Source organism: Panulirus ornatus, chromosome 16 (assembly GCF_036320965.1).
Source record: "Panulirus ornatus isolate Po-2019 chromosome 16, ASM3632096v1, whole genome shotgun sequence".
Classification (NCBI taxonomy): domain Eukaryota; kingdom Metazoa; phylum Arthropoda; class Malacostraca; order Decapoda; family Palinuridae; genus Panulirus; species Panulirus ornatus.
In genome coordinates this window covers 30,996,670-31,017,362 of record NC_092239.1, presented here as the reverse complement: position 1 = coordinate 31,017,362, position 20,693 = coordinate 30,996,670, and the positions used below count along the sequence as shown (strand labels likewise).

At 42.0% G+C, this 20,693-nt stretch overlaps 1 protein-coding gene across 3 annotated transcripts in view; it reads right to left on the bottom strand.

The window, feature by feature from the left end:
- Positions 1-20,693, bottom strand: part of grp (serine/threonine-protein kinase grp) — a 42,333-nt gene that overhangs the window by 2,220 nt on the left and 19,420 nt on the right. For all 3 annotated transcript variants that reach the window (XM_071671448.1, XM_071671450.1, XM_071671451.1), the window contains 4 exons: positions 13,827-13,954; positions 8,001-8,088; positions 3,919-4,079; positions 380-616 (listed from right to left, as the gene is read on the bottom strand). In XM_071671448.1, coding sequence (XP_071527549.1) covers positions 380-616; positions 3,919-4,079; positions 8,001-8,088; positions 13,827-13,954 — 614 coding nt within the window. The remainder of the gene's footprint in view (positions 1-379; positions 617-3,918; positions 4,080-8,000; positions 8,089-13,826; positions 13,955-20,693) is intronic.

Below are 20,693 nucleotides of genomic sequence, written 5' to 3'. Positions count from 1 at the left end.
TGGAACCATAGAAGCAGAAGAGAGTCACAGGGTGGGGGAGGGGCGAAGGTTCCGGGAGCAATGAAGAATGTGTGGCAGGAGAGAACATTATCTTAGGGGGCAAAGAGCTGAGCCAAGTGAGGAATTTCCCCTACAAGTCTCAGCCACCTAATCTTCACAGTATCTCACTCATGTTGGAAAAAAAACTACTACAAGAAAAGTCAGTTCTTTGAAAGGCAGTTGCAAAGTAATTTCAAGGCCAAAACATTGAAATCAGCATTCACTTATGCAAACTAGGCAAGCAAAGAACAAGTGTAATCACTAAGCTGTATACACTTTTATTAGAACCAACTATAAAGGATGACATATTACATTAAAAAGCTTCATGTGGTCAACTTACAACACTAGCTGTGTGACAGCGATAAGTATAATTCATCTTGTTGAACAGTGCCTCTAGGTGCGTTATGGTGTCTTCAACAGAAGTCCTCACCAATATTCTGGTCATCCGTTTGACCAAACGCTGCAATGGAGTCTGGCTGGGCTGGGTACCTGGAGTCAGTTGTGATGATAGCAACAGCTGGTCAGGCTGGGCAGGCTGTGAGAAGCTTACAATTCCCACACCTACGTTTGCATTACCCTGCAAGAAAAATGGCCAAAACATTGTCATTAGTAAAGTAACCAAACAAAAAATGAGAACTATTATAATAAAAGTAATGACAATAAAGATACAACTTTTTACCAAATACGTGCCCTGTTTGGACTTCAGACTATCCGCAGATCTAACTGCCAATTTGGGGCTTGCTATACACTAATCTATTTCATTTGCTTTGTCGCTGTCTCCCACGTTTGCGAGGTAGCACAAGGAAACAGACGAAAGAAATGGCCCAACCCACCCCCATACACATGTATATACATAAACGTCCACACACGCAAATATACATACCTATACATCTCAATGTACACATATATATACACACACAGACACATACATATATACCCATGCACACAATTCACACTGTCTGCCTTTATTCATTCCCATCGCCACCTCGCCAAACATGGAATACCATCCCCCTCCCCCCTCATGTGTGCGAGGTAGCACTAGGAAAAGACAACAAAGGCCCCATTCGTTCACACTCAGTCTCTAGCTGTCATGCTATAATGCCCGAAACCACAGCTCCCTTTCCACATCCAGGCCCCACACAACTTTCCATGGTTTACCCCAGACGCTTCACATGCCCTGATTCAATCCACTGACAGCATGTCAACCCCGGTATACCACATCGATCCAATTCACTCTATTCCTTACCCGCCTTTCACCCTCCTGCATGCTCAGGCCCCGATCACTCAAAATCTTTTTCACTCCATCTTTCCACCTCCAATTTGGTCTTATATCGGGGCACGAGAGTATCATTAAATTTTAGGGAGAATAAAAAGATGTTCTGGCAAGAGGTAAATAAAGTGCGTAAGACAAGGGAGCAAATGGGAACTTCAGTGAAGGGGGCTAATGGGGAGGTGATAAGTAGTGGTGATGTGAGAAGGAGATGGAGTGAGTATTTTGAAGGTTTGTTGAATGTGTTTGATGATAGAGTGGCAGATATAGGGTGTTTTGGTCGAGGTGGTGTGCAAAGTGAGAGGGTTAGGGAAAATGATTTGGTAAACAGAGAAGAGGTAGTAAAAGCTTTGCGGAAGATAACAGCCGGAAAGGCAGCAGGTTTGGATGGCAGTGCAGTGGAATTTATTAAAAAAGGGGGTGACTGTATTATTGACTGGTTGGTAAGGTTATTTAATGTATGTATGACTCATGGTGAGGTGCCTGAGGATTGGCGGAATGCGTGCATAGTGCCATTGTACAAAGGCAAAGGGGATAAGAGTGAGTGCTCAAATTACAGAGGTATAAGTTTGTTGAGTATTCCTGGTAAATTATATGGGAGGGTATTGATTGAGAGGGTGAAGGCATGTACAGAGCATCAGATTGGGGAAGAGCAGTGTGGTTTCAGAAGTGGTAGAGGATGTGTGGATCAGGTGTTTGCTTTGAAGAATGTATGTGAGAAATACTTAGAAAAGCAAATGGATTTGTATGTAGCATTTATGGATCTGGAGAAGGCATATGATAGAGTTGATAGAGATGCTCTGTGGAAGGTATTAAGAATATATGGTGTGGAAGGCAAGTTGTTAGAAGCAGTGAAAAGTTTTTATCGAGGATGTAAGGCTTATGTACGTGTAGGAAGAGAGGAAAGCGATTGGTTCTCAGTGAATGTAGGTTTGCGGCAGGGGTGTGTGATGTCTGCATGGTTGTTTGATTTGTTTATGGATGGGGTTGTTAGGGAGGTGAATGCAAGAGTTTTGGAAAGAGGGGCAAGTATGAAGTCTGTTGGGGATGAGAGAGCTTGCGAAGTGAGTCAGTTGTTGTTCGCTGATGATACAGCGCTGGTGGCTGATTCATGTGAGAAACTGCAGAAGGTGGTGACTGAGTTTGGTAAAGTGTGTGAAAGAAGAAAGTTAAGAGTAAATGTGAATAAGAGCAAGGTTATTAGGTATAGTAGGGTTGAGGGTCAAGTCAATTGGGAGGTAAGTTTGAATGGAGAAAAACTGGAGGAAGTAAAGTGTTTTAGATATCTGGGAGTGGATCTGGCAGCGGATGGAACCATGGAAGCGGAAGTGGATCATAGGGTGGGGGAGGGGGCAAAAATTCTGGGAGCCTTGAAGAATGTGTGGAAGTCGAGAACATTATCTCGGAAAGCAAAAATGGGTATGTTTGAAGGAATAGTGGTTCCAACAATGTTGTATGGTTGCGAGGCGTGGGCTATGGATAGAGTGGTGCGCAGGAGGATGGATGTGCTGGAAATGAGATGTTTGAGGACAATGTGTGGCGTGAGGTGGTTTGATCGAGTAAGTAACGTAAGGGTAAGACAGATGTGTGGAAATAAAAAGAGCGTGGTTGAGAGAGCAGAAGAGGGTGTTTTGAAATGGTTTGGGCACATGGAGAGAATGAGTGAGGAAAGATTGACCAAGAGGATATATTGTCAGAGCACCATGTATGAAAACTATCACTCCAGTAACACAACTATAAACATTTACTTCACCTTTAAAAAAGTTTATGTTCAAATTTTTCATTTCTAAAGAATTACCATTTGGTATGAATAACAAAACCTAAATCAGCTACAATCCAATATCAAAGACTTTGCAGAGGAAACTAAAGCATGGAAAACAAGAATGATGCTTTCATTCCTCTTGTGACCAAAGGAATAAGACAAAAAAGTTTACCTACCACACTGCACCAATGAGACTACTTACTACATTGTCATGCATATACATCTTCACCCTAACAGCCAGTGTCCTTTCCCACTTAATCTTCAATGAAAAAAGCCCACATCCGCTCACTCATTCTCTGGCTGTCATGTGTAATGCACCAAAACCACGGCTCCCTATCCACCTCCAGGCCCCACAGACCTTTCCATGGTTTACCCAGGACGTGTCACAAGCCCTGGTTCAGTCTACTGACAACATGTTGACCCAGAAAAGTACTCTGTATGCCCTTTTCACCCTCCTGCATGTTCAGGCCCCAATTAATCAATTTCTTTTTCTGAATTTACTTGGAATTTCCTGTTTTAGCAAGGTGTCACCAGGGGCAGATAAAAGTTGGCTACATTTTGCTCACATCCATTTTCTGTCACAGAGGTACTAACAAGATCAGATGAATAGACCACATTTGCTCACACTCATTCTCTAGCTGTCATGTAGGTACTACCATGAATACACAAAGACAGGCCACATTTACTAGCATCCATTCTCAAGCTGTCGTGTGGAATGCAACAACAGCCCCCTATCCATAAACATGCCCAACAGACCTTTCTATGGTTTCCCCTACAATGTTACATGAACAAAAAAGTTTAAAACATCTCATGTACGATCTTAAAATATTGGCATTAACAAACTTACAACATTGTCCATTGAACAAGAAGTGGGGTTTTCTGGCTGGGAGCATGCCAAGCGAGTAGAAATGTCATCTAATGAAAGAGCTGTGTTAGCACGTTCCAATTCACTGCATACTCGTTTGCTAGTTGGCGTCATGCTCTCATTAGCCACATTTCGCTCAAAACCTGAAAAGAATCATTTCTCATAACTGCACTAAAACTAAAAAGATATATAAATCAGTAAATCTCATAATAATAATAATAATAATAATAATAATAATACAAATGTGTGGCGAGGTGGCGATGAGAATGAATAAAGGCAGACAGTGTGAATTGTGTGCATGGGTATGTATGTATGTGTCTGTGTGTGTATGTATGTGTGTGTGTACATTGAGATGTATAGGTATGTATAGTTGCGTGTGTGGACGTGTATGTATATACATGTGTATGGGGGTGGGTTGGGCCATTTCTTTCGTCTGTTTCCTTGCGCTACCTCGTAAACACGGGAGACAGCGACAAAGCAAAATAAATATAAAATAAATAAATAAAACTGATGTGGTATACTGGGGTTGACGTGCTGTCAATGGATTGAACCAGGGCATGTAAAGAGTCTGGGGTAAACCATGGAAAGTTTTGTGGGGCCTGGATGTGGAAAGGGAGCTGTGGTTTCAGTGCATTATACATGACAGCTAGAGACTGAGTGTAAATGAATGAGGCCTTTGTTGTCTTTTCCTAGCGCTACCTCGTGCACATGCGGGGGGGGGGGGGGTTCCCCCCATTTCATGTGTGGCAGGGTGGTGACGGGAATGAATAAGGGCAGACTATGATTTTTTTTTTTTTTTTTTTTTTTTTTTCCCCAAAAGAAGGAACAGAGAATTGGGCCAGGTGAGGGTATTCCCTCAAAGGCCCAGTCCTCTGTTCTTAACGCTACCTCGCTAATGCGGGAAATGGCGAATAGTTTGAAAGAAAGAAAGAAAGTATGAATTGTGTATGTGTATATATGTATATGTCTGTGTGTGGTGAGATGTATAGATATGTATATGTGCTGTGTGTGGACATGTATGTATATACATGTGTATGTGGGTGGGTTGGGCCATTCTTTCGTCTGTTTCCTTGCGCTACCTCGCTAACGCGGGAGACAGCGACAAATTATAATAAAATATAAATATAAAAAAAAATCCTTTTGCTGTAATGATGTCAACTGGTGAATTTAAGAGCAGCAATGCCCCATGGTGCTCCAGCTATATGACCTTAATATCCCTCATACAGCTAGATCACCAAAGATATTGCCACTCTCCCATGTGAATCACCCCATATCTTCAGAGGTTGTACCAGATTTATTCCTCTCTTGCAAATCCTCATTCATATCTTTGAGCTGCTTGAGGGGAACAGAAATTAACTGCATTTTGCTGCTTAATCCAACTTTCAAGGAAGTCACCATACTTGCTTGCTGTCGATAGAGTCCACCTCTATGCTTTGGTAATCTAGCTTTATGGATTTGTAACTCCCATCATAACGCTAAACCACCAAAGCAGAGTCATGGACCTTTTGGGCTGGATAGGGAACTCTCCTAACACCAGTCAGCCAAGGTATTTTCCTGTTTTAGAAATCAACATGCCATTGAGAGAGAGAGAGAGAGAGAGAGAGAGAGAGAGAGAGAGAGAGAGAGAGAGAGAGGGGGGGGGGGGAAGGGAAGGGACACAGGAGAAAGTCATATTACCAAACCATGTGTGCTGGTCAGATAAGAACATCTAAGTGAATATAACATCCCATAATATTCTTCTTAAGCACAAAAATGTCAATGCCACTAGTATAAAATTGAGTGTGTTACCTACCTATTTCTGCCACAGATGTGCAATTCATATCGAGATATTGTAAGTGAGATCATAGATACTCTGAAACTCTGCATTTACAACAATCTGCAGAGTCACATAGTACCTGAAACCTTCACCCACTAACTGAGGTGTTTCTTTTTGCAGTAACAAAAAATCCATCTTGGATAGCCTGAAAGCCAAAAATTGTTTGATACACAAAGCATATGTTATTTTCATACTTGTTCTAATTGCCTCATTAATGATTAGTACCAGGAAAAGACAGAAAAGGTTTCATTTCCTCATCCATTCACTAGCTACCAAGTGTAATGCACAAAAACCAAATCCCTAAATCTACAACCCAGCCATGCAGATATTTCCGAGGTTTCCCATGGCTGCTTCACGTGCCAAAGTCCAGTCCACTCCACTGACAAAGGTAACTGACCCTGTATTCCACATCACTCCAATTCATTATCCCCTGCACTCCTTTCACCCTCCTGCATGTTCGTGCCCCTGACGCAATCTTTTTCACTCCATCTTTCTATCTCCAGTTTGTTCCTTTCTTCTTATCCACTCCTCTTTTGACACATACATATATCCTGCTTTTTAACCTCTAATTACTCATTCTATCCATTTGTCCAAGCTATTTCAGAACACCCCCTTCAGGTGTCTCAACCACATCTTTTAATTACCACATCCATCTCTTACCCTACCATTACTTCATCAACCCTCATCACACGACACTGTCTGTTTTCAGGCATACAAAGGAATTCAAACAGCAACAGAACACAGAGTTCTTTCGAGGCTGATTGTGACAGTGGAAGGCAAGTATGGTAAAGTATGAATAATGTGGCAAGTGATGTAAAAATCATGGCTCAGATGCACTAATCTTAAAATTAGGATCTGTCCCCTAGTGATTCCTATGCTCTCAGCTTGGAAGGAAATTGCCTGTGGAGATGCTTTCCAGTGATCATTGGAAGTCGCTCACTCACCTAATGTATGGCTACTAACCTCTGGACAAAGAGGAAAAATTGTTTGGACGCACCGAGCCTAACTTTCATCTCTGAGAGCTTGACAATAACTGCAATGTTACTGAAATATTACTTATTCGAGTTATTTACACAAAACTGTACTTCAAAAATGGTACAGGACTGTAGCCAAGATGGAAGTAGCATTCCTTTGGAGGAGACAATGTTCCCTCTAGGAAAGTGAAGGTGGTGGGCAACACTCCACAGATAGTGAGCTCAGCTATCATACATCAGCATTTCGGCTTTATATCAGTAGCTGTTCATTCACCTCTCTAGTAATGTTTCATCATAGCACCATCAGGACCAGAACTTAAAAGATGCTTTGGTGGCATGATGAATGTGGTAAAAATCATGCAATATACAGTATACCGCACCACAAATTACTGTAGGACTCTTTGACTTTAGACTGTATCCATGCCATGCATGTGTGCATTTCTCATGTCAATGGATATGCCACACCACTGCACTTTCAATGATGGCAGCATTATTCTAAACTTAACCTGAAGTAACTAAAAAAAAGGTGTAAAAGGATCCTGTGTGTTATTCTAAAAAGGTTGTTGATCAAATGTGTGTCAAGAAGTACCTGTACTTGCTCAAGCCAACTCTCATTTGCCCTTTCATTTTTCCCCTGCATTAACAAGGAAAAGCCAGGTACAAATGAAGAAACTGCCTCATTTGCTCTCCAGCTGACATGTAACATGTAATGAAATTAGAAGCCCATATCCACAAATAAACCTAACAGACCCTTCTTTGGTTTCTCCATACTGCTGCATATGCCTAGGTTCAGACTACTGCTTTCTGTGAAAAATGCTGTGTATTGTACCTCTTAAGCACATAAATGACCATAACATGAACCATCCTTTTACAATGAACCTTGTGTTTCTCTCACTAAACCTTTAACAAAAACAATCAAGCTAACATTCTTCACCAGAAATCATCTAAATTCCTACCATTTAACTTACGTGTGTGTGTCGACTTCTCACTGTATTTAGTAATTTTCCACTTAACCCCATTTATTCAAAGCATCTTCCATAAGACCTTTCTCTCAACCATATCATAAAATTCTCCAAAGGAGTCCAATTCCCTGATACCAATTGCAGTGAACCAGTGAAGCTGCAAAGCCCAATAAAAATACATTCCTGGAGCTTTACAGAACATTATTCATTATGCAGAAATAGAAAATCATCTTAGCACTATTCATAATATAAAAAAAACCTTATGGGTTCTCCAGAAGCATAACAGAAGAACCACATGAAAAAAAAACTCACCAGTATTCTTTTGAAAAATTTTGATAAACCACTGATGACTCTTCACTTGACTTATTGTTGCCCTGTGCCTTGGTACAGTGTTTAGCACCTGATGAGATAAAAATCATTCTAACATCAAATTCACATACTCTAAATGCCACAAACCAGTTTATTTGCTATTCATTTGTAAATTCATGACTAATACACGACCATCAAAATCATTATTTATCTATCTATTCTTATTCAATTCATGATACTTAATCGCCGTCTCTCGCATTAACGAGGTAGCACAGGGAAACAGACGAAAGACTGGCCCAACCCACCTACATACACATGTATATACATAAATGCCCACACACGTACATATACATATCTATACATTTCAACGTATCATATTTATTTATATTTATTTTGCTTTGTCGCTGTCTCCTGCGTTTGCGAGGTAGCGCAAGGAAACAGACGAAAGAAATGGCAAAACCCACCCCCATACACAATGTACATACATACACGTCCACACACGCAAATTCTTTCTTTTCTTTCATACTATTCGCCATTTCCTGCGTCAGCGAGGTAGCGTTAAGAACAGAGGACTGGGCCTCTGAGGAAACATCCTCATTCAGTCCCCTTCTCTGTTCCTTTCTTAAAAAAAAAAAAAAAAAGAGAGAGAGAGAGAGAGAGAGAGAGAGAGAGAGAGAGAGAGAGAGAGAGAGAGAGAGAGAGAGAGAGAGAGAGAGAGAGAGGGGAGAGGATTTCCAGCTCCCCGCTCCCTTCCCTTTTAGTCGCCTTCTACGACACGCAGGGAATACGTGGGAAGTATTCTTTCTCCCCTATCCCCCTATCTCAATGTACACATATATATACACACACACAGACACACACATATATACCCATGCACACAATTCACACTGTCTGCCTTTATTCATTCCCATCGCCACCTCGCCACACATCATACATATACATATTCATGCTTGCTGCCCTCATCCATTCCTGTCGCCACCTTGCCACACATGATACAGCACCCCCCACTGTGTGGTAGTGCTGGGGAGGGGTCTACAGCTGTCATGTGTAATGCACAGAAACCACAGCTCCATTTCCACATCCAGGCCCTGCAAAACTTTCAATGGTTTACCCCAGACAAGTCACATGCCCTGGTTTAATCCATTGACAGCACGTCAACCCCGGTATACCAAATCGTCCCAATTCACTATTCCTTGCACGCCTTTCACCCTCCTGCATGTTTAGGCCCCGATCACTTAAAATCTTTTTCACTCCATCCTTCCACCTCCAATTTGCTCTCCCACTTTTCCTCGTTCCCTTCACCTCTGACACATATATCCTCTTTGTCAATCTTTCCTCTCACTCTCTCCATGTGACCATACCATTTCAAAACACCCTCTTCTGCTCTCGTAACCACACTATTACCACACATCTCTCTTACCCTTTCATAACTTACTTGATCAAACCACTTCACATCACTGTCCTCAAACATCTCATTTCCAACACATCCACCCTCCTCCACACAACTCTACCAATAGCCCATGCCTCACAACCATATAACATTGTTGGAACCACTATTCCTTCAATTATTATTATTTTTATTATCATACTTAGTTGCTGTCTCCCGCATTAGCGAGGTAGCACAAGGAAACGTACGAAAAAATGGCCCAACCCACCCAAATACAAGTGTATATACATAAACACCCACACACGCACATATACATACATTTTAATGTATACATACATATACATATATACACATGTACATATTCATATTTGCTGCCTTTATCAATTCCCATTGCCACCTAGCCACAAATGAAAAACAGCACCCCCCCCCTTCCCCCATGCATGCAAGGTAGCACTAGGAAAAGACAACCAAGCCCACATTCGTTCACACTCGACCTATGGCTGTCACGTGTAATGCACTGAAACCACAGCTCCCTTTCCACATCCAGGGCCCAAAAAGTTTCCATGGTATTCTTTCTCCCCTATGCCCAGGGAAAGGGAAGAAAGACTACTTCCCACACATTCCCCTCATGTCATAGGTGACTAAAGGGGATGGGAGCAGGTGGCTAGAAACCATCCCCTCCTTGTATTTTAACTTTCTTAAAGGGGAAATTATATGGGAGGGCATTGACTGAGTAAAGGCATTACATAGCATCAAATTGGGGAAGAGCAGTGTGGTTTATGAATTGGTAGAGGATGTGTGGATCAGGTGTTTGCTTTGAAGAATGTATGCAAGAAATACTTAGAAAACAGATGGATTTGTAAGTAGCATTTATGGATCTAGAGAAGGCATATGATAAGGATGATAGAGATGCTTTGTGGAAGAGTATATGGTGCGGGAGGCAAGTTGCTAGAAGCAGTGAAAAGCTTTTACTAAGGATGCAAGGCAGGTGTATGAGTAGGAAGAGAGGATGTGACTGGTTCCAAGTGAATGTCGGTTTGCGGGAGGAAGTGAAATGTTATAGATATCTGGGAGTGGATTTACCAGCAGATGGTACCATGGAAGTGGGAGTGAATCACAGGGTGAGGGAGGGGGCAAAGGTTCTGGGAGCATTGAAGAATGTACATGTGTATATATGTAAATGTCTGTGTGTGTATATATATGTGTACATTGAGATGTATACGTATGTATATTTGCGTGTGTGGACGTGTATGTATATACATGTGTATGGGGGTGGGTTGGGCCATTTCTTTCGTCTGTTTCCTTGCGCCACCTTGCAAACACGGGAGACAGCAAAAAAGCAAAATAAAAAAATATATTTTATTTATTTTATTTTGCTTTGTCGCTGTCTCCCGCGTTTGCGAGGTGGCGCAAGGAAACAGACAAAAGAAATGGCCCAACCCACCCCCATACACATGTATATACATACACGTCCACACACGCAAATATACATACCTATACATCTCAATGTACACATATATATACACACACAGACATACATATATACACATGCCCACAATTCACACTGTCTGCCTTTATTCATTCCCGTCGCCACCTCCCCACACATGGAATAATATCCCCCTCCCCCCTCATGTGTGTGAGGTGGCGCTAGGAAAAGACAACAAAAGCCCCATTCGTTCACACTCAGTCTCTAGCTGTCATGTAATAATGCACCGAAACCATATCTCCCTTTCCACATCCAGGTCCCACACAACTTTCCATGGTTTACCCCAGACGCTTCACATGCCCTGATTCAATCCATTGACAGCACGTCAACCCCGGTATACCACATCGATCCAATTCACTCTATTCCTTGCCCGCCTTTCACCCTCCTGCATGTTCAGGCCCCGATCACTCAAAATCTTTTTCACTCCATCTTTCCACCTCCAATTTGGTCTCCCACTTCTCCTCGTTCCCTCCACCTCCGACACATATATCCTATTGGTCAATCTTTCCTCAGTCATTCTCTCCATGTGCCCAAACCATTTCAAAACACCCTCCTCTGCTCTCTCAACCACACTCTTTTTATTTCCACACATCTCTCTTACCCTTACATTACTTACTCAATCAAACCACCTCACACCACATACTGCCCTCAAACATCTCATTTCCAGCACATCCACTCTCCTGCGCACAACTCTATCCATAGCCCATGCCTCGCAACCATACAACATTGTTGGAACCACTATTCCTTCAAACATACCCATTTTTGCTTTCCGAGATAATGTTCTCGACTTCCACACATTTTTCAAAGCTCCCAGGATTTTCGCCCCCTCCCCCACCCTATGATTCACTTCTGCTTCCATGGTTCCAAACGCTGCCAGATCCACTCCCAGATATCTAAAACACTTTACTTCCTCCAGTTTTTCTCCATTCAAACTTACCTCCCAATTGACTTGACCCTCAACCCTACTGTACCTAATAACCTTGCTCTTATTCACATTTACTCTCAACTTTCTTCTTTCACACACTTTACCAAACTCAGTCACCAGCTTCTGCAGTTTCTCACGTGAATCAGCCACCAGCGCTGTATCATCAGCGTAACAACAACTGACTCACTTCCCAAGCTCTCTCATCCCCAACAAACTTCATACTTGCCCCTCTTTCCAAAACTCTTGCATTCACCTCCCTAACAACCCCATCCATAAACAAATTAAACAACCATGGAGACATCACACACCCCTGCCGGAAACCTACATTCACTGAGAACCAATCACTTTCCTCTCTTCCTACAAGTACACATGCCTTACATCCTCGATAAAAACGTTTCACTGCTTCTAAGGCATGTACAGAGCATCAGATTGGGGAAGAGCAGTGTGGTTTCAGAAGTGGTAGAGGATGTGTGGATCAGGTGTTTGCTTTGAAGAATGTATGTGAGAAATACACAGAAAAACAAATGGATTTGTATGTAGCATTTATGGATCTGGAGAAGGCATATGATAGAGTTGATAGAGATGCTCTGTGGAAGGTATTAAGAATATATGGTGTGGGAGGAAAGTTGTTAGAAGCAGTGAAAAGTTTTTATCGAGGATGTAAGGCATGTGTACATGTAGGAAGAGAGGAAAGTGATTGGTTCTCAGTGAATGTAGGTTTGCGGCAGGGGTGTGTGATGTCTCCATGGTTGTTTAATTTGTTTATGGATGGGGTTGTTGGGAGGTGAATGCACGAGTTTTGGAAAGAGGGGCAAGTACGAAGTCTGTTGTGGATGAGAGAGCTTGGGAAGTGAGTCAGTTGTTGTTCGCTGATGATACAGCGCTGGTGGCTGATTCATGTGAGAAACTGCAGAAGCTGGCGACTGAGTTTGGTAAAGTGTGTGAAAGAAGAAAGTTAAGAGTAAATGTGAATAAGAGCAAGGTTATTAGGTACAGTAGGGTTGAGGGTCAAGTCAATTGGGAGGTAAGTTTGAATGGAGAAAAACTGGAGGAAGTGTTTTTGATATCTGGGAGTGGATCTGGCAGCGGATGGAACCATGGAAGCGGAAGTGAATCATAGGGTGGGGGAGGGGGCGAAAATCCTGGGAGCCTTGAAGAATGTGTGGAAGTCGAGAACATTATCTCGGAAAGCAAAAATGGGTATGTTTGAAGGAATAGTGGTTCCAACAATGTTGTATGGTTGCGAGGCATGGGCTATGGATAGAGTTGTGTGCAGGAGGGTGGATGTGCTGGAAATGAGATGTTTGAGGACAATGTGTGGTGTGAGGTGGTTTGATCGAGTAAGTAATGTAAGGGTAAGAGAGATATGTGGAAATAAAAAGAGCGTGGTTGAGAGAACAGAAGAGGGTGTTTTGAAATGGTTTGGGCACATAAAGAGAATGAGTGAGGAAAGATTGACCAAGAGGATATATGTGTCGGAGGTGGAGGGAACGAGGAGAAGTGGGAGACTAAATTGGAGGTGGAAAGATGGAGTGAAAAAGATACTGTGATTGGGGCCTGAACATGCAGGAGTGTGAAAGGCGGGCAAGGAATAGAGCGAATTGGATCGATGTGGTATACCGGGGTTGACGTGCTCAGTGGATTGAATCAGGGCATGTGAAGCGTCTGGGGTAAACCATGGAAAGCTGTGTAGGTATGTATATTTGCGTGTGTGGACGTATGTATATACATGTGTATGGGGGTGGGTTGGGCCATTTCTTTCGTCTGTTTCCTTGCGCTACCTCGCAAACGCGGGAGACAGCGGAAAAAAAAAAAAAAAAAAATTCATTTAACTAACCAGCAATACAGTATATCACATCATCATAAAAAGAAACAATACAAATATTACAAGTGACTGCCCATTTCTCTCCAAATACAATACTTTTGTGAATAAGAACAGAAATTGCTATGAAATGTACAAAGACTGAAGAAAATTCCCCATGCAGTTCACTTTGGAGAAAATGAAAGTTTTATGTAAAAAAAAAAAGTTACCTTTCTCAATAATGAAAGTGCTAAATTGTCTATCTTGGTCCAAGGTGTAGTAGTAAATAAACGGCAATCTTTATCCTTCCATGCTGTATACTCTGGGCAGGAAAATGTTGGTTCATCCCATGGCAATTCTGAAAATTTTAAACACCATCAACATTTCAATTATAAAGTAACTTATTACAATGCTATTAATTCCACATCCTATATCCCATTCCATATTTGTTTTAATGTATGTGATAACTACAACAACTAAATTTTCAACAGGTATATAATCAGGTGCCTTAAACAGTATAATTGTTATTATGGCATTGCATACTAATTCCATGTTCACTAGTTTGGCATACATATCATTTACTTATTTCCTGTGGCAAGGTAGCGCCAGGAAACTGACGAGGAAAGCCCCATCCACTCATACAAACACACATTATTGGATTGTGTTAATTGATAGGCGCGCGAGAGACTTTTGTATGTTAATATGCTGAGAGGTGCAACTGGAGGAATGTCTGATCATTATCTTGTGGAGGCGAAGGTGATTTGTAGAGGTTTTCAGAAAACAAGAGAATATTGGGATGAAGGGAGTCGTGAGAGTGAGCTTGGGAAGCAGACTTGTGTGAGGAAGTACCAGGAGAGACTGAGAACAGAATGGAAAAAGGTGAGAACAAAGGAGGTAAGGGGAGTGGGGGAGGCATGGTATGTATTTAGGGAAACAGTGATGGCTTGTAAAAAAAGATGCTTGTGGCATGAGAAACGTGGGAGGTGGGCAGATTAGAAAGGGTAACAAGTGGTGGGATGAAGTAAGATTATTAGTGAAAGAGAAGAGAGAGGCATTTGGACGATTTTTGCAGGGAAATAATGCAAACGAGTGGGAGATGCATAAAATAAAGAGACAGGAGGTCAAGAGAAGGGTGCAAGAGGTGAAAAACAGGGCAAATGAGAGTTGGGGTGAGAGAGTATCATTAAATTTTAGGGAGAATAAAAAGATGTTTTGGAAGGAGGTAAAGTGTGTAACACAAGGGAACAAATGGGAACATCAGTGAAGGGGGCTAATGGGGAGGTGATAAGTAGTGGTGATGTGAGAAGGAGATGGAGTGAGTATTTTGAGGGTTTGTTGAATGTGTTTGATAAGAGTGTCAGATACAGGGTGTTTTGGTCGAGGTGGTGTGCAAAGTGAGAGGGTTAGGGAGAATGATTTGGTAAACAGAGAAGAGGTAGTAAAAGCTTTGCAGAGATTGAAAGCCAGCAAGGCAGTGGGTTTGGATGGTATTGCAGTGGAATCTATTCAAAAAGGGGGTGACTGTATTGTTGACTGGTTGGTAAGGTTATTTAATGCATGTATGATGCATGGTGAGGTGCCTGAGGATTGGTGGAATGCTTGCATAGTGCCATTGTACAAAGGCAAAGGGAGTAAAATAGAGTGCTCAAATTACAGAGGTACAAGTTTGTTGAGTATTCTTGGGAAATTGTATGGGAGGGTATTGATTAAGAGGGTAAAGGCATGTACAGAGCATCAGATTGGGGAAGAGCAGTGTGGTTTCAGAAGTGGTAGAGGATGTGTGGATCAGGTGTTTGCTTTGAAAAATGTATGCGAGAAATACTTAGAAAAGCAAATGGATTTGTATGTAGCATTTATGGATCTGGAGAAGGCATATGATAGAGTTGATGGAGATGCTCTGTGGAAGGTATCAAGGGCATATGGTGTGGGAGGGAGGTTGTTAGAAGCAGTGAAAAGTTTTTATCGAGGATGTAAGGCATGTGTATGAGTAGGAAGAGAGGAAAAAGATTGGTTCTCACTGAATGTTGGTTTGCGGCAGGGGTGTATGATGTCTCCATGGTTGTTTAATTTGTTTATGGATGGGGTTGTTAGGGAGGTGAATGCAAGAGTTTTGGGAAGAGGGCCAAGTATGCAGTCTGTTGTGGATGAGAGAGCTTGGGAAGTGAGTCAGTTGTTGTTCACTGACAATACAGCGCTGGTGGTTGATTCGGGTGAGAAACTGTAGAAGCTGGTGACCGAGTTTGGTAAAGCGTGTGAAAGAAGAAAGCCGAGAGTAAATGTGAATAAGAGCAAGGTTATTAGGTACAGTAGGGTTGAGGGTCAAGTCAATTGGAAGGTAAGTTTGAATGGAGAAAAACTGGAGGAAGTGAAAGTGTTTTAGATATCTGGGAGTGGATTTGGCAGCAGACGGAACCATGGAAGCAGAAGTGAATCATAGGGTGGGGGAGGGGGCGAAACTTCTGGGAGTGCTGAAAAATGTAAGTTGAGAACGTTATCTTGGAAAGCAAAAATGGGTATGTTTGAAGGAATAGTGGTTACAACAATGTTATATGGTTGCAAGGCGTGGGGTATAAATAGAGTTGTGCGGAGGAGGGTGGATGTCCTGGAAATGAGATGTTTGAGGACAATATGTGGTGTGGGGGTTTGATCGAGTAAATAATGAAAGGGTAAGAGAGGTGTGTGATAATGAAACAAGTGTGGTTGAGAGAGCAGAAGAGGGTGTTTTGAAATGGTTTGGTCACATGGGGAGAATGAGTGAGGAAAGATTGACAAAGAGGATATATGTGTCAGAGGTGGAGGGAACAAGAAGTGGGAGACCAAATTGGAGGTGGAAAGATGGAGTGAAAAAGATTCTGAGTGATCGGGGCCTGAAGATGCAGGAGGGTGAAACGCGTGCAAGGAATAGAGTGAATTGGAACAATGTGGTATACCGGGGTTGACATGCTGTCAATGAATTGAACCACGGCATGTGAAGTGTCTGGTGTAAACCATGGAAAGTTTTGTGGGGCCTGGATGTGGAAAGGGAGCTCTGGTTTCGGTGCATTATATATGACAGCTAGAGACTGAGTGTGAACGAATGTGGCCTTTGTTGTCTTTTCCTAGCACTATCTCAAGCACATGTGGGGGTAGGGGGTTGTCATTTCATGTGTGGCAGGGTGGTGACAGGAATGAATAAGGGCAGACAGTATGAATTATGTACGTGTATATATGTATATGTCTGTGTATATATATATATATATATATATATATATATATATATATATATATATATATATATATATATATATATATATATACGCTCATACACAACTTCCACAAAGACATGTACATATATATAAACATCTACATATTCATACTTGCTTGTGTTCATCCATCCCTGGCACTATCACACCCCACAAGAAATAGCATCACTACCCTCTGCTTCAGTGAAGTAGCGAAGAAAAAGCCACATTCACTCACACTCAGTCTCTAACTGTCATGTGTAATGCAGGAAAACCACAGCTCCCAATCCACATCAAGGCACCAGAGACCTTTCCATGGTTTACCCAAGACGTTTCACATGTCCTGGTTCAGTCCACTGACAACAGGTCGACTCTGGTATACCAGATCGTTCCAATTCACTATTCTTTGCACATCTCTCACCCTCCTTTATGTTCAGGCCCCGATCACTCAAAATCTTTTTCGCTCCATCCTTCCACCTCCAATTTGGTCTCGGGCTATAGACAGGAGGAGGATGGATACACTGGAAATGAAATGTTTTGAGAACAGAATGTGTGAGGTGGTTTGGTAGAAAATAATGAGAGGGTAGGAGAGATTTGTGGTAATGAAAAGTGAGGTTGAGAGAGCAGAAGCGGATGTGTTTAAATGGTTTGGACATATGGAGAGAATAAGCGAGGAAAGGCTGACAGAGAACATGTGTCAGATGTGGAAGGAACAAGCAGCAGACCAAACTGGAGGAGGAAGGATGGAGTGAAAAAGATTTTGAGCAATCTGGGCCAGAACATACAGGCAGGTAAGAGGCGTGCAAGGAATGGAAAGAATTGGAACGATGTGGTATACCAGAGTTAACGTGTAGTCAATGGACAAGATCTTTTTACCTGACTGAGATACCAGTCCGAGTTCATTGAGTAAGCAGTGTCATGAGATGCAGATCGAGTAAAAGAGGGAGCAGAATTGAAGGACGTGTCGAGTCATCAGCACGAGTGCATCGGATTATTGGTGGAGAGGAAATCATTAAAAAAAAGTAGGGGATGTATGGAATAAAATTACTTAAGGCTGAGTGAAAGCAGACAGTATGCACAAATTTAAGTATAGTTGTAATACAGAGAATGATCCATGATTTGGGGATCCATGACAGTAACACTCCCTCCTCAAAGAAAAATAGTAATTATACACTACTCACAAGGAGAAAGGGAAACATTTCACTTGGGAAATTTTTTGCTTGAAATTTTCAACTTAGTAAAAAATCCTTTGTCAAATCCCTTTAATGAATCACATGGATAGATAAGTGATAACTGATTCTGAAACTGTTGCAGTACAAACAAAAGCAGACATTTTCTCCATGTCAAGGAGTGTTCCCAATTACTGTCCCAACACAATGAGGTCTTTATTATGTCAATGACAGTCATGGATATTATCTCTGGGAGCCCAGTGAAGAGCAGCAGTACTACAAACTACTCTCTAAAACTACTCCCAGCCCTCTCTGAGTAATCATTTGTTTTCCCACAACAATGGGGTTGCATAACAAGTGTTTCCGAGATCTTCAATACTGTCCTAAAACTATAAAAACTATACACAAATATGAAAAGACCACAAACACTGGAAAAAGTGCTTAACACCCTCATGTCCTCCTCAGAAGTCAAAATCAAAACTAAGCAATTTGTCCTGAAGCTGTGATTGATGAAACCAATATACTATCAGGATTTTATTACTATATTGAGTCGGCTTCCATTGCTTGAAATTTGGGCATGAAATATTTCACCTCAAATATTCATACATGGGTGAAAGGAACAGTTGTCATTCCATTGTGAATAAAACAATCAATGGCTAGACCACACACAGATCATTCTCTTCTTTGGGAAACAATAACAATAGCTCTTGCATAGTTACAGTTTTCCAGTCACAAAGTCTACAGGAAATCTTTGCATAGACCTCTTACAGGAATATGCTTATTCTACAATTGTGCTGTAACATTTATGAACCCTATGTTACATTAAAGGATTATACATATAATCACAAATCAGATTCTTCTTTCATACTAATCACCATTTCCCACATTAGCGAGGTAGCGTTAAGAACAGCGGATTGGGCCTTTGAGGGAATATCCTCACCTGGGCCCTTCTCTGTTCCTTCTTTTTTTTTTTTTTTGGGGGGGGGGGGGGGGGGACGACGACGACGACCTCCAGCCCCCTGCTACCTTCCCTTTTAGTCGCCTTCTACAACACGCAGGGAATACGTGGGAAGTATTCTTTCTCCTCTATCCCCAGATTCTTATATGGTTAACAACTGCACCTTCGCACAGAACAATTCCACCTTACCTTATAGTTCCCATGTCCCGCAAGACCATCAAGAGCATCGATGTGTTGAGTTTCAGCCCTGACTTTGGTAATCTAGCTTTATGACGTCCTTCATCTCTCACACAGCTAGATCACCAAAGACGAGGCAGAAACGGCATCCTTTGATATATCCAAAGAACATCACAGAGACAACTGCATCACAATCTTCGTTCAGATACCCTACAAAGCTTACGAGTGTTGGGGTCAACCATAAAGTTTCATAACTTACAAAATATATCTATATACATACATACATATATATCTTTCTTTCATACTATTCGCCATTTCCCGCCTCAGCGAGGTAGCGTTAAGAACAGAGGACTGGGCCTCTGAGGAAACATCCTCACCCGGCTCCCTTATCTGTTCCTTCCTTTGGAAAATTAAAAAAAAAAAAAAAAAAAAAAACAATGAGGGGAAGATTTCCAGCCCCCCCCGCTCCCTTCCCTTTAAGTCGCCTTCTACGACACGCAGGGAATATGTGGGAAGTATTCTTTCTCCCCTATCCCCAGGGAATGTGAAGCGTTTGGGGTAAACCATGGAAAGTTCTGTGGGGCCTGGATGTGGAAAGGGAGCTGTGGTTTCGGTGCATTATTATATGATAGCTAGAGAATGAGTGTGAAAGAATGGGGCCTTTGTTGTCTTTTCCTAGCGCTACCTCGCACACATGAAGGGGGATGGGGTTGTCATTCCATGTGTGGCTAGGTGGCGATGGGAATACATAAAGGCAGTATGAATTATGTACACGTGTATATATGTATATGTCTGTTTGTGTATATTTATGTATACATTGAGATGTATAGGTATGTATATTTGCGTGTGTGGACGTGTATGTATATACATGTGTATGTGGGTGGGTTGGGCCATTCTTTCGTCTGTTTCCTTGCGCTACCTCGCTAATGCGGAGACAGCGACAACGCAAAATAAATAAATAAATAATATATATGCAATGTTTGAGGACAATATGTGGTGTGAGGTGGTTTGATCGAGTAAATAATGAAATGGTAAGATAGATATGTGGCAATAAAAGAGCGTGGTTGAGAGAGCAGAAGAGGTTGTGCTGAAATGATTTGGACACACAGAACGACTGAGGAAAGATTGACATAGGATATATGTGTCATTGGAATGATATGGTATACTGGGGTCAACGTGCTGTCAAATGATTGAACCAGGGAATATGAAGTGCCTGGGGTAAACCACGGAAAGGTCTGTGGGGCTTGGATGTGGAAAGGGAGCTGTGGTTTCCGTGCATTACACATGACATCTAGAGGGTGAGAGGTGTACAAGGAATGGAACGAATTGGAATGATGAGGTAAGCTGGAGTCGACGTGCTGTCAGTGGACTGAGTCAAGGCATGTGTGGCGGGGTGGCAACGGGAATAGACGAAGACAGCAAGCATGGATATGTACATGTGTATATATGTATATGTCTGTGCAAGTATATGCTGAAATGTATAGGTATGTATGTGTGCAGGTGTGGGCATTTATGTATGTACATATGTATGTGGGTGGGTTGGGCCATTCTTTCGTCTGTTTCCTTGCGCTA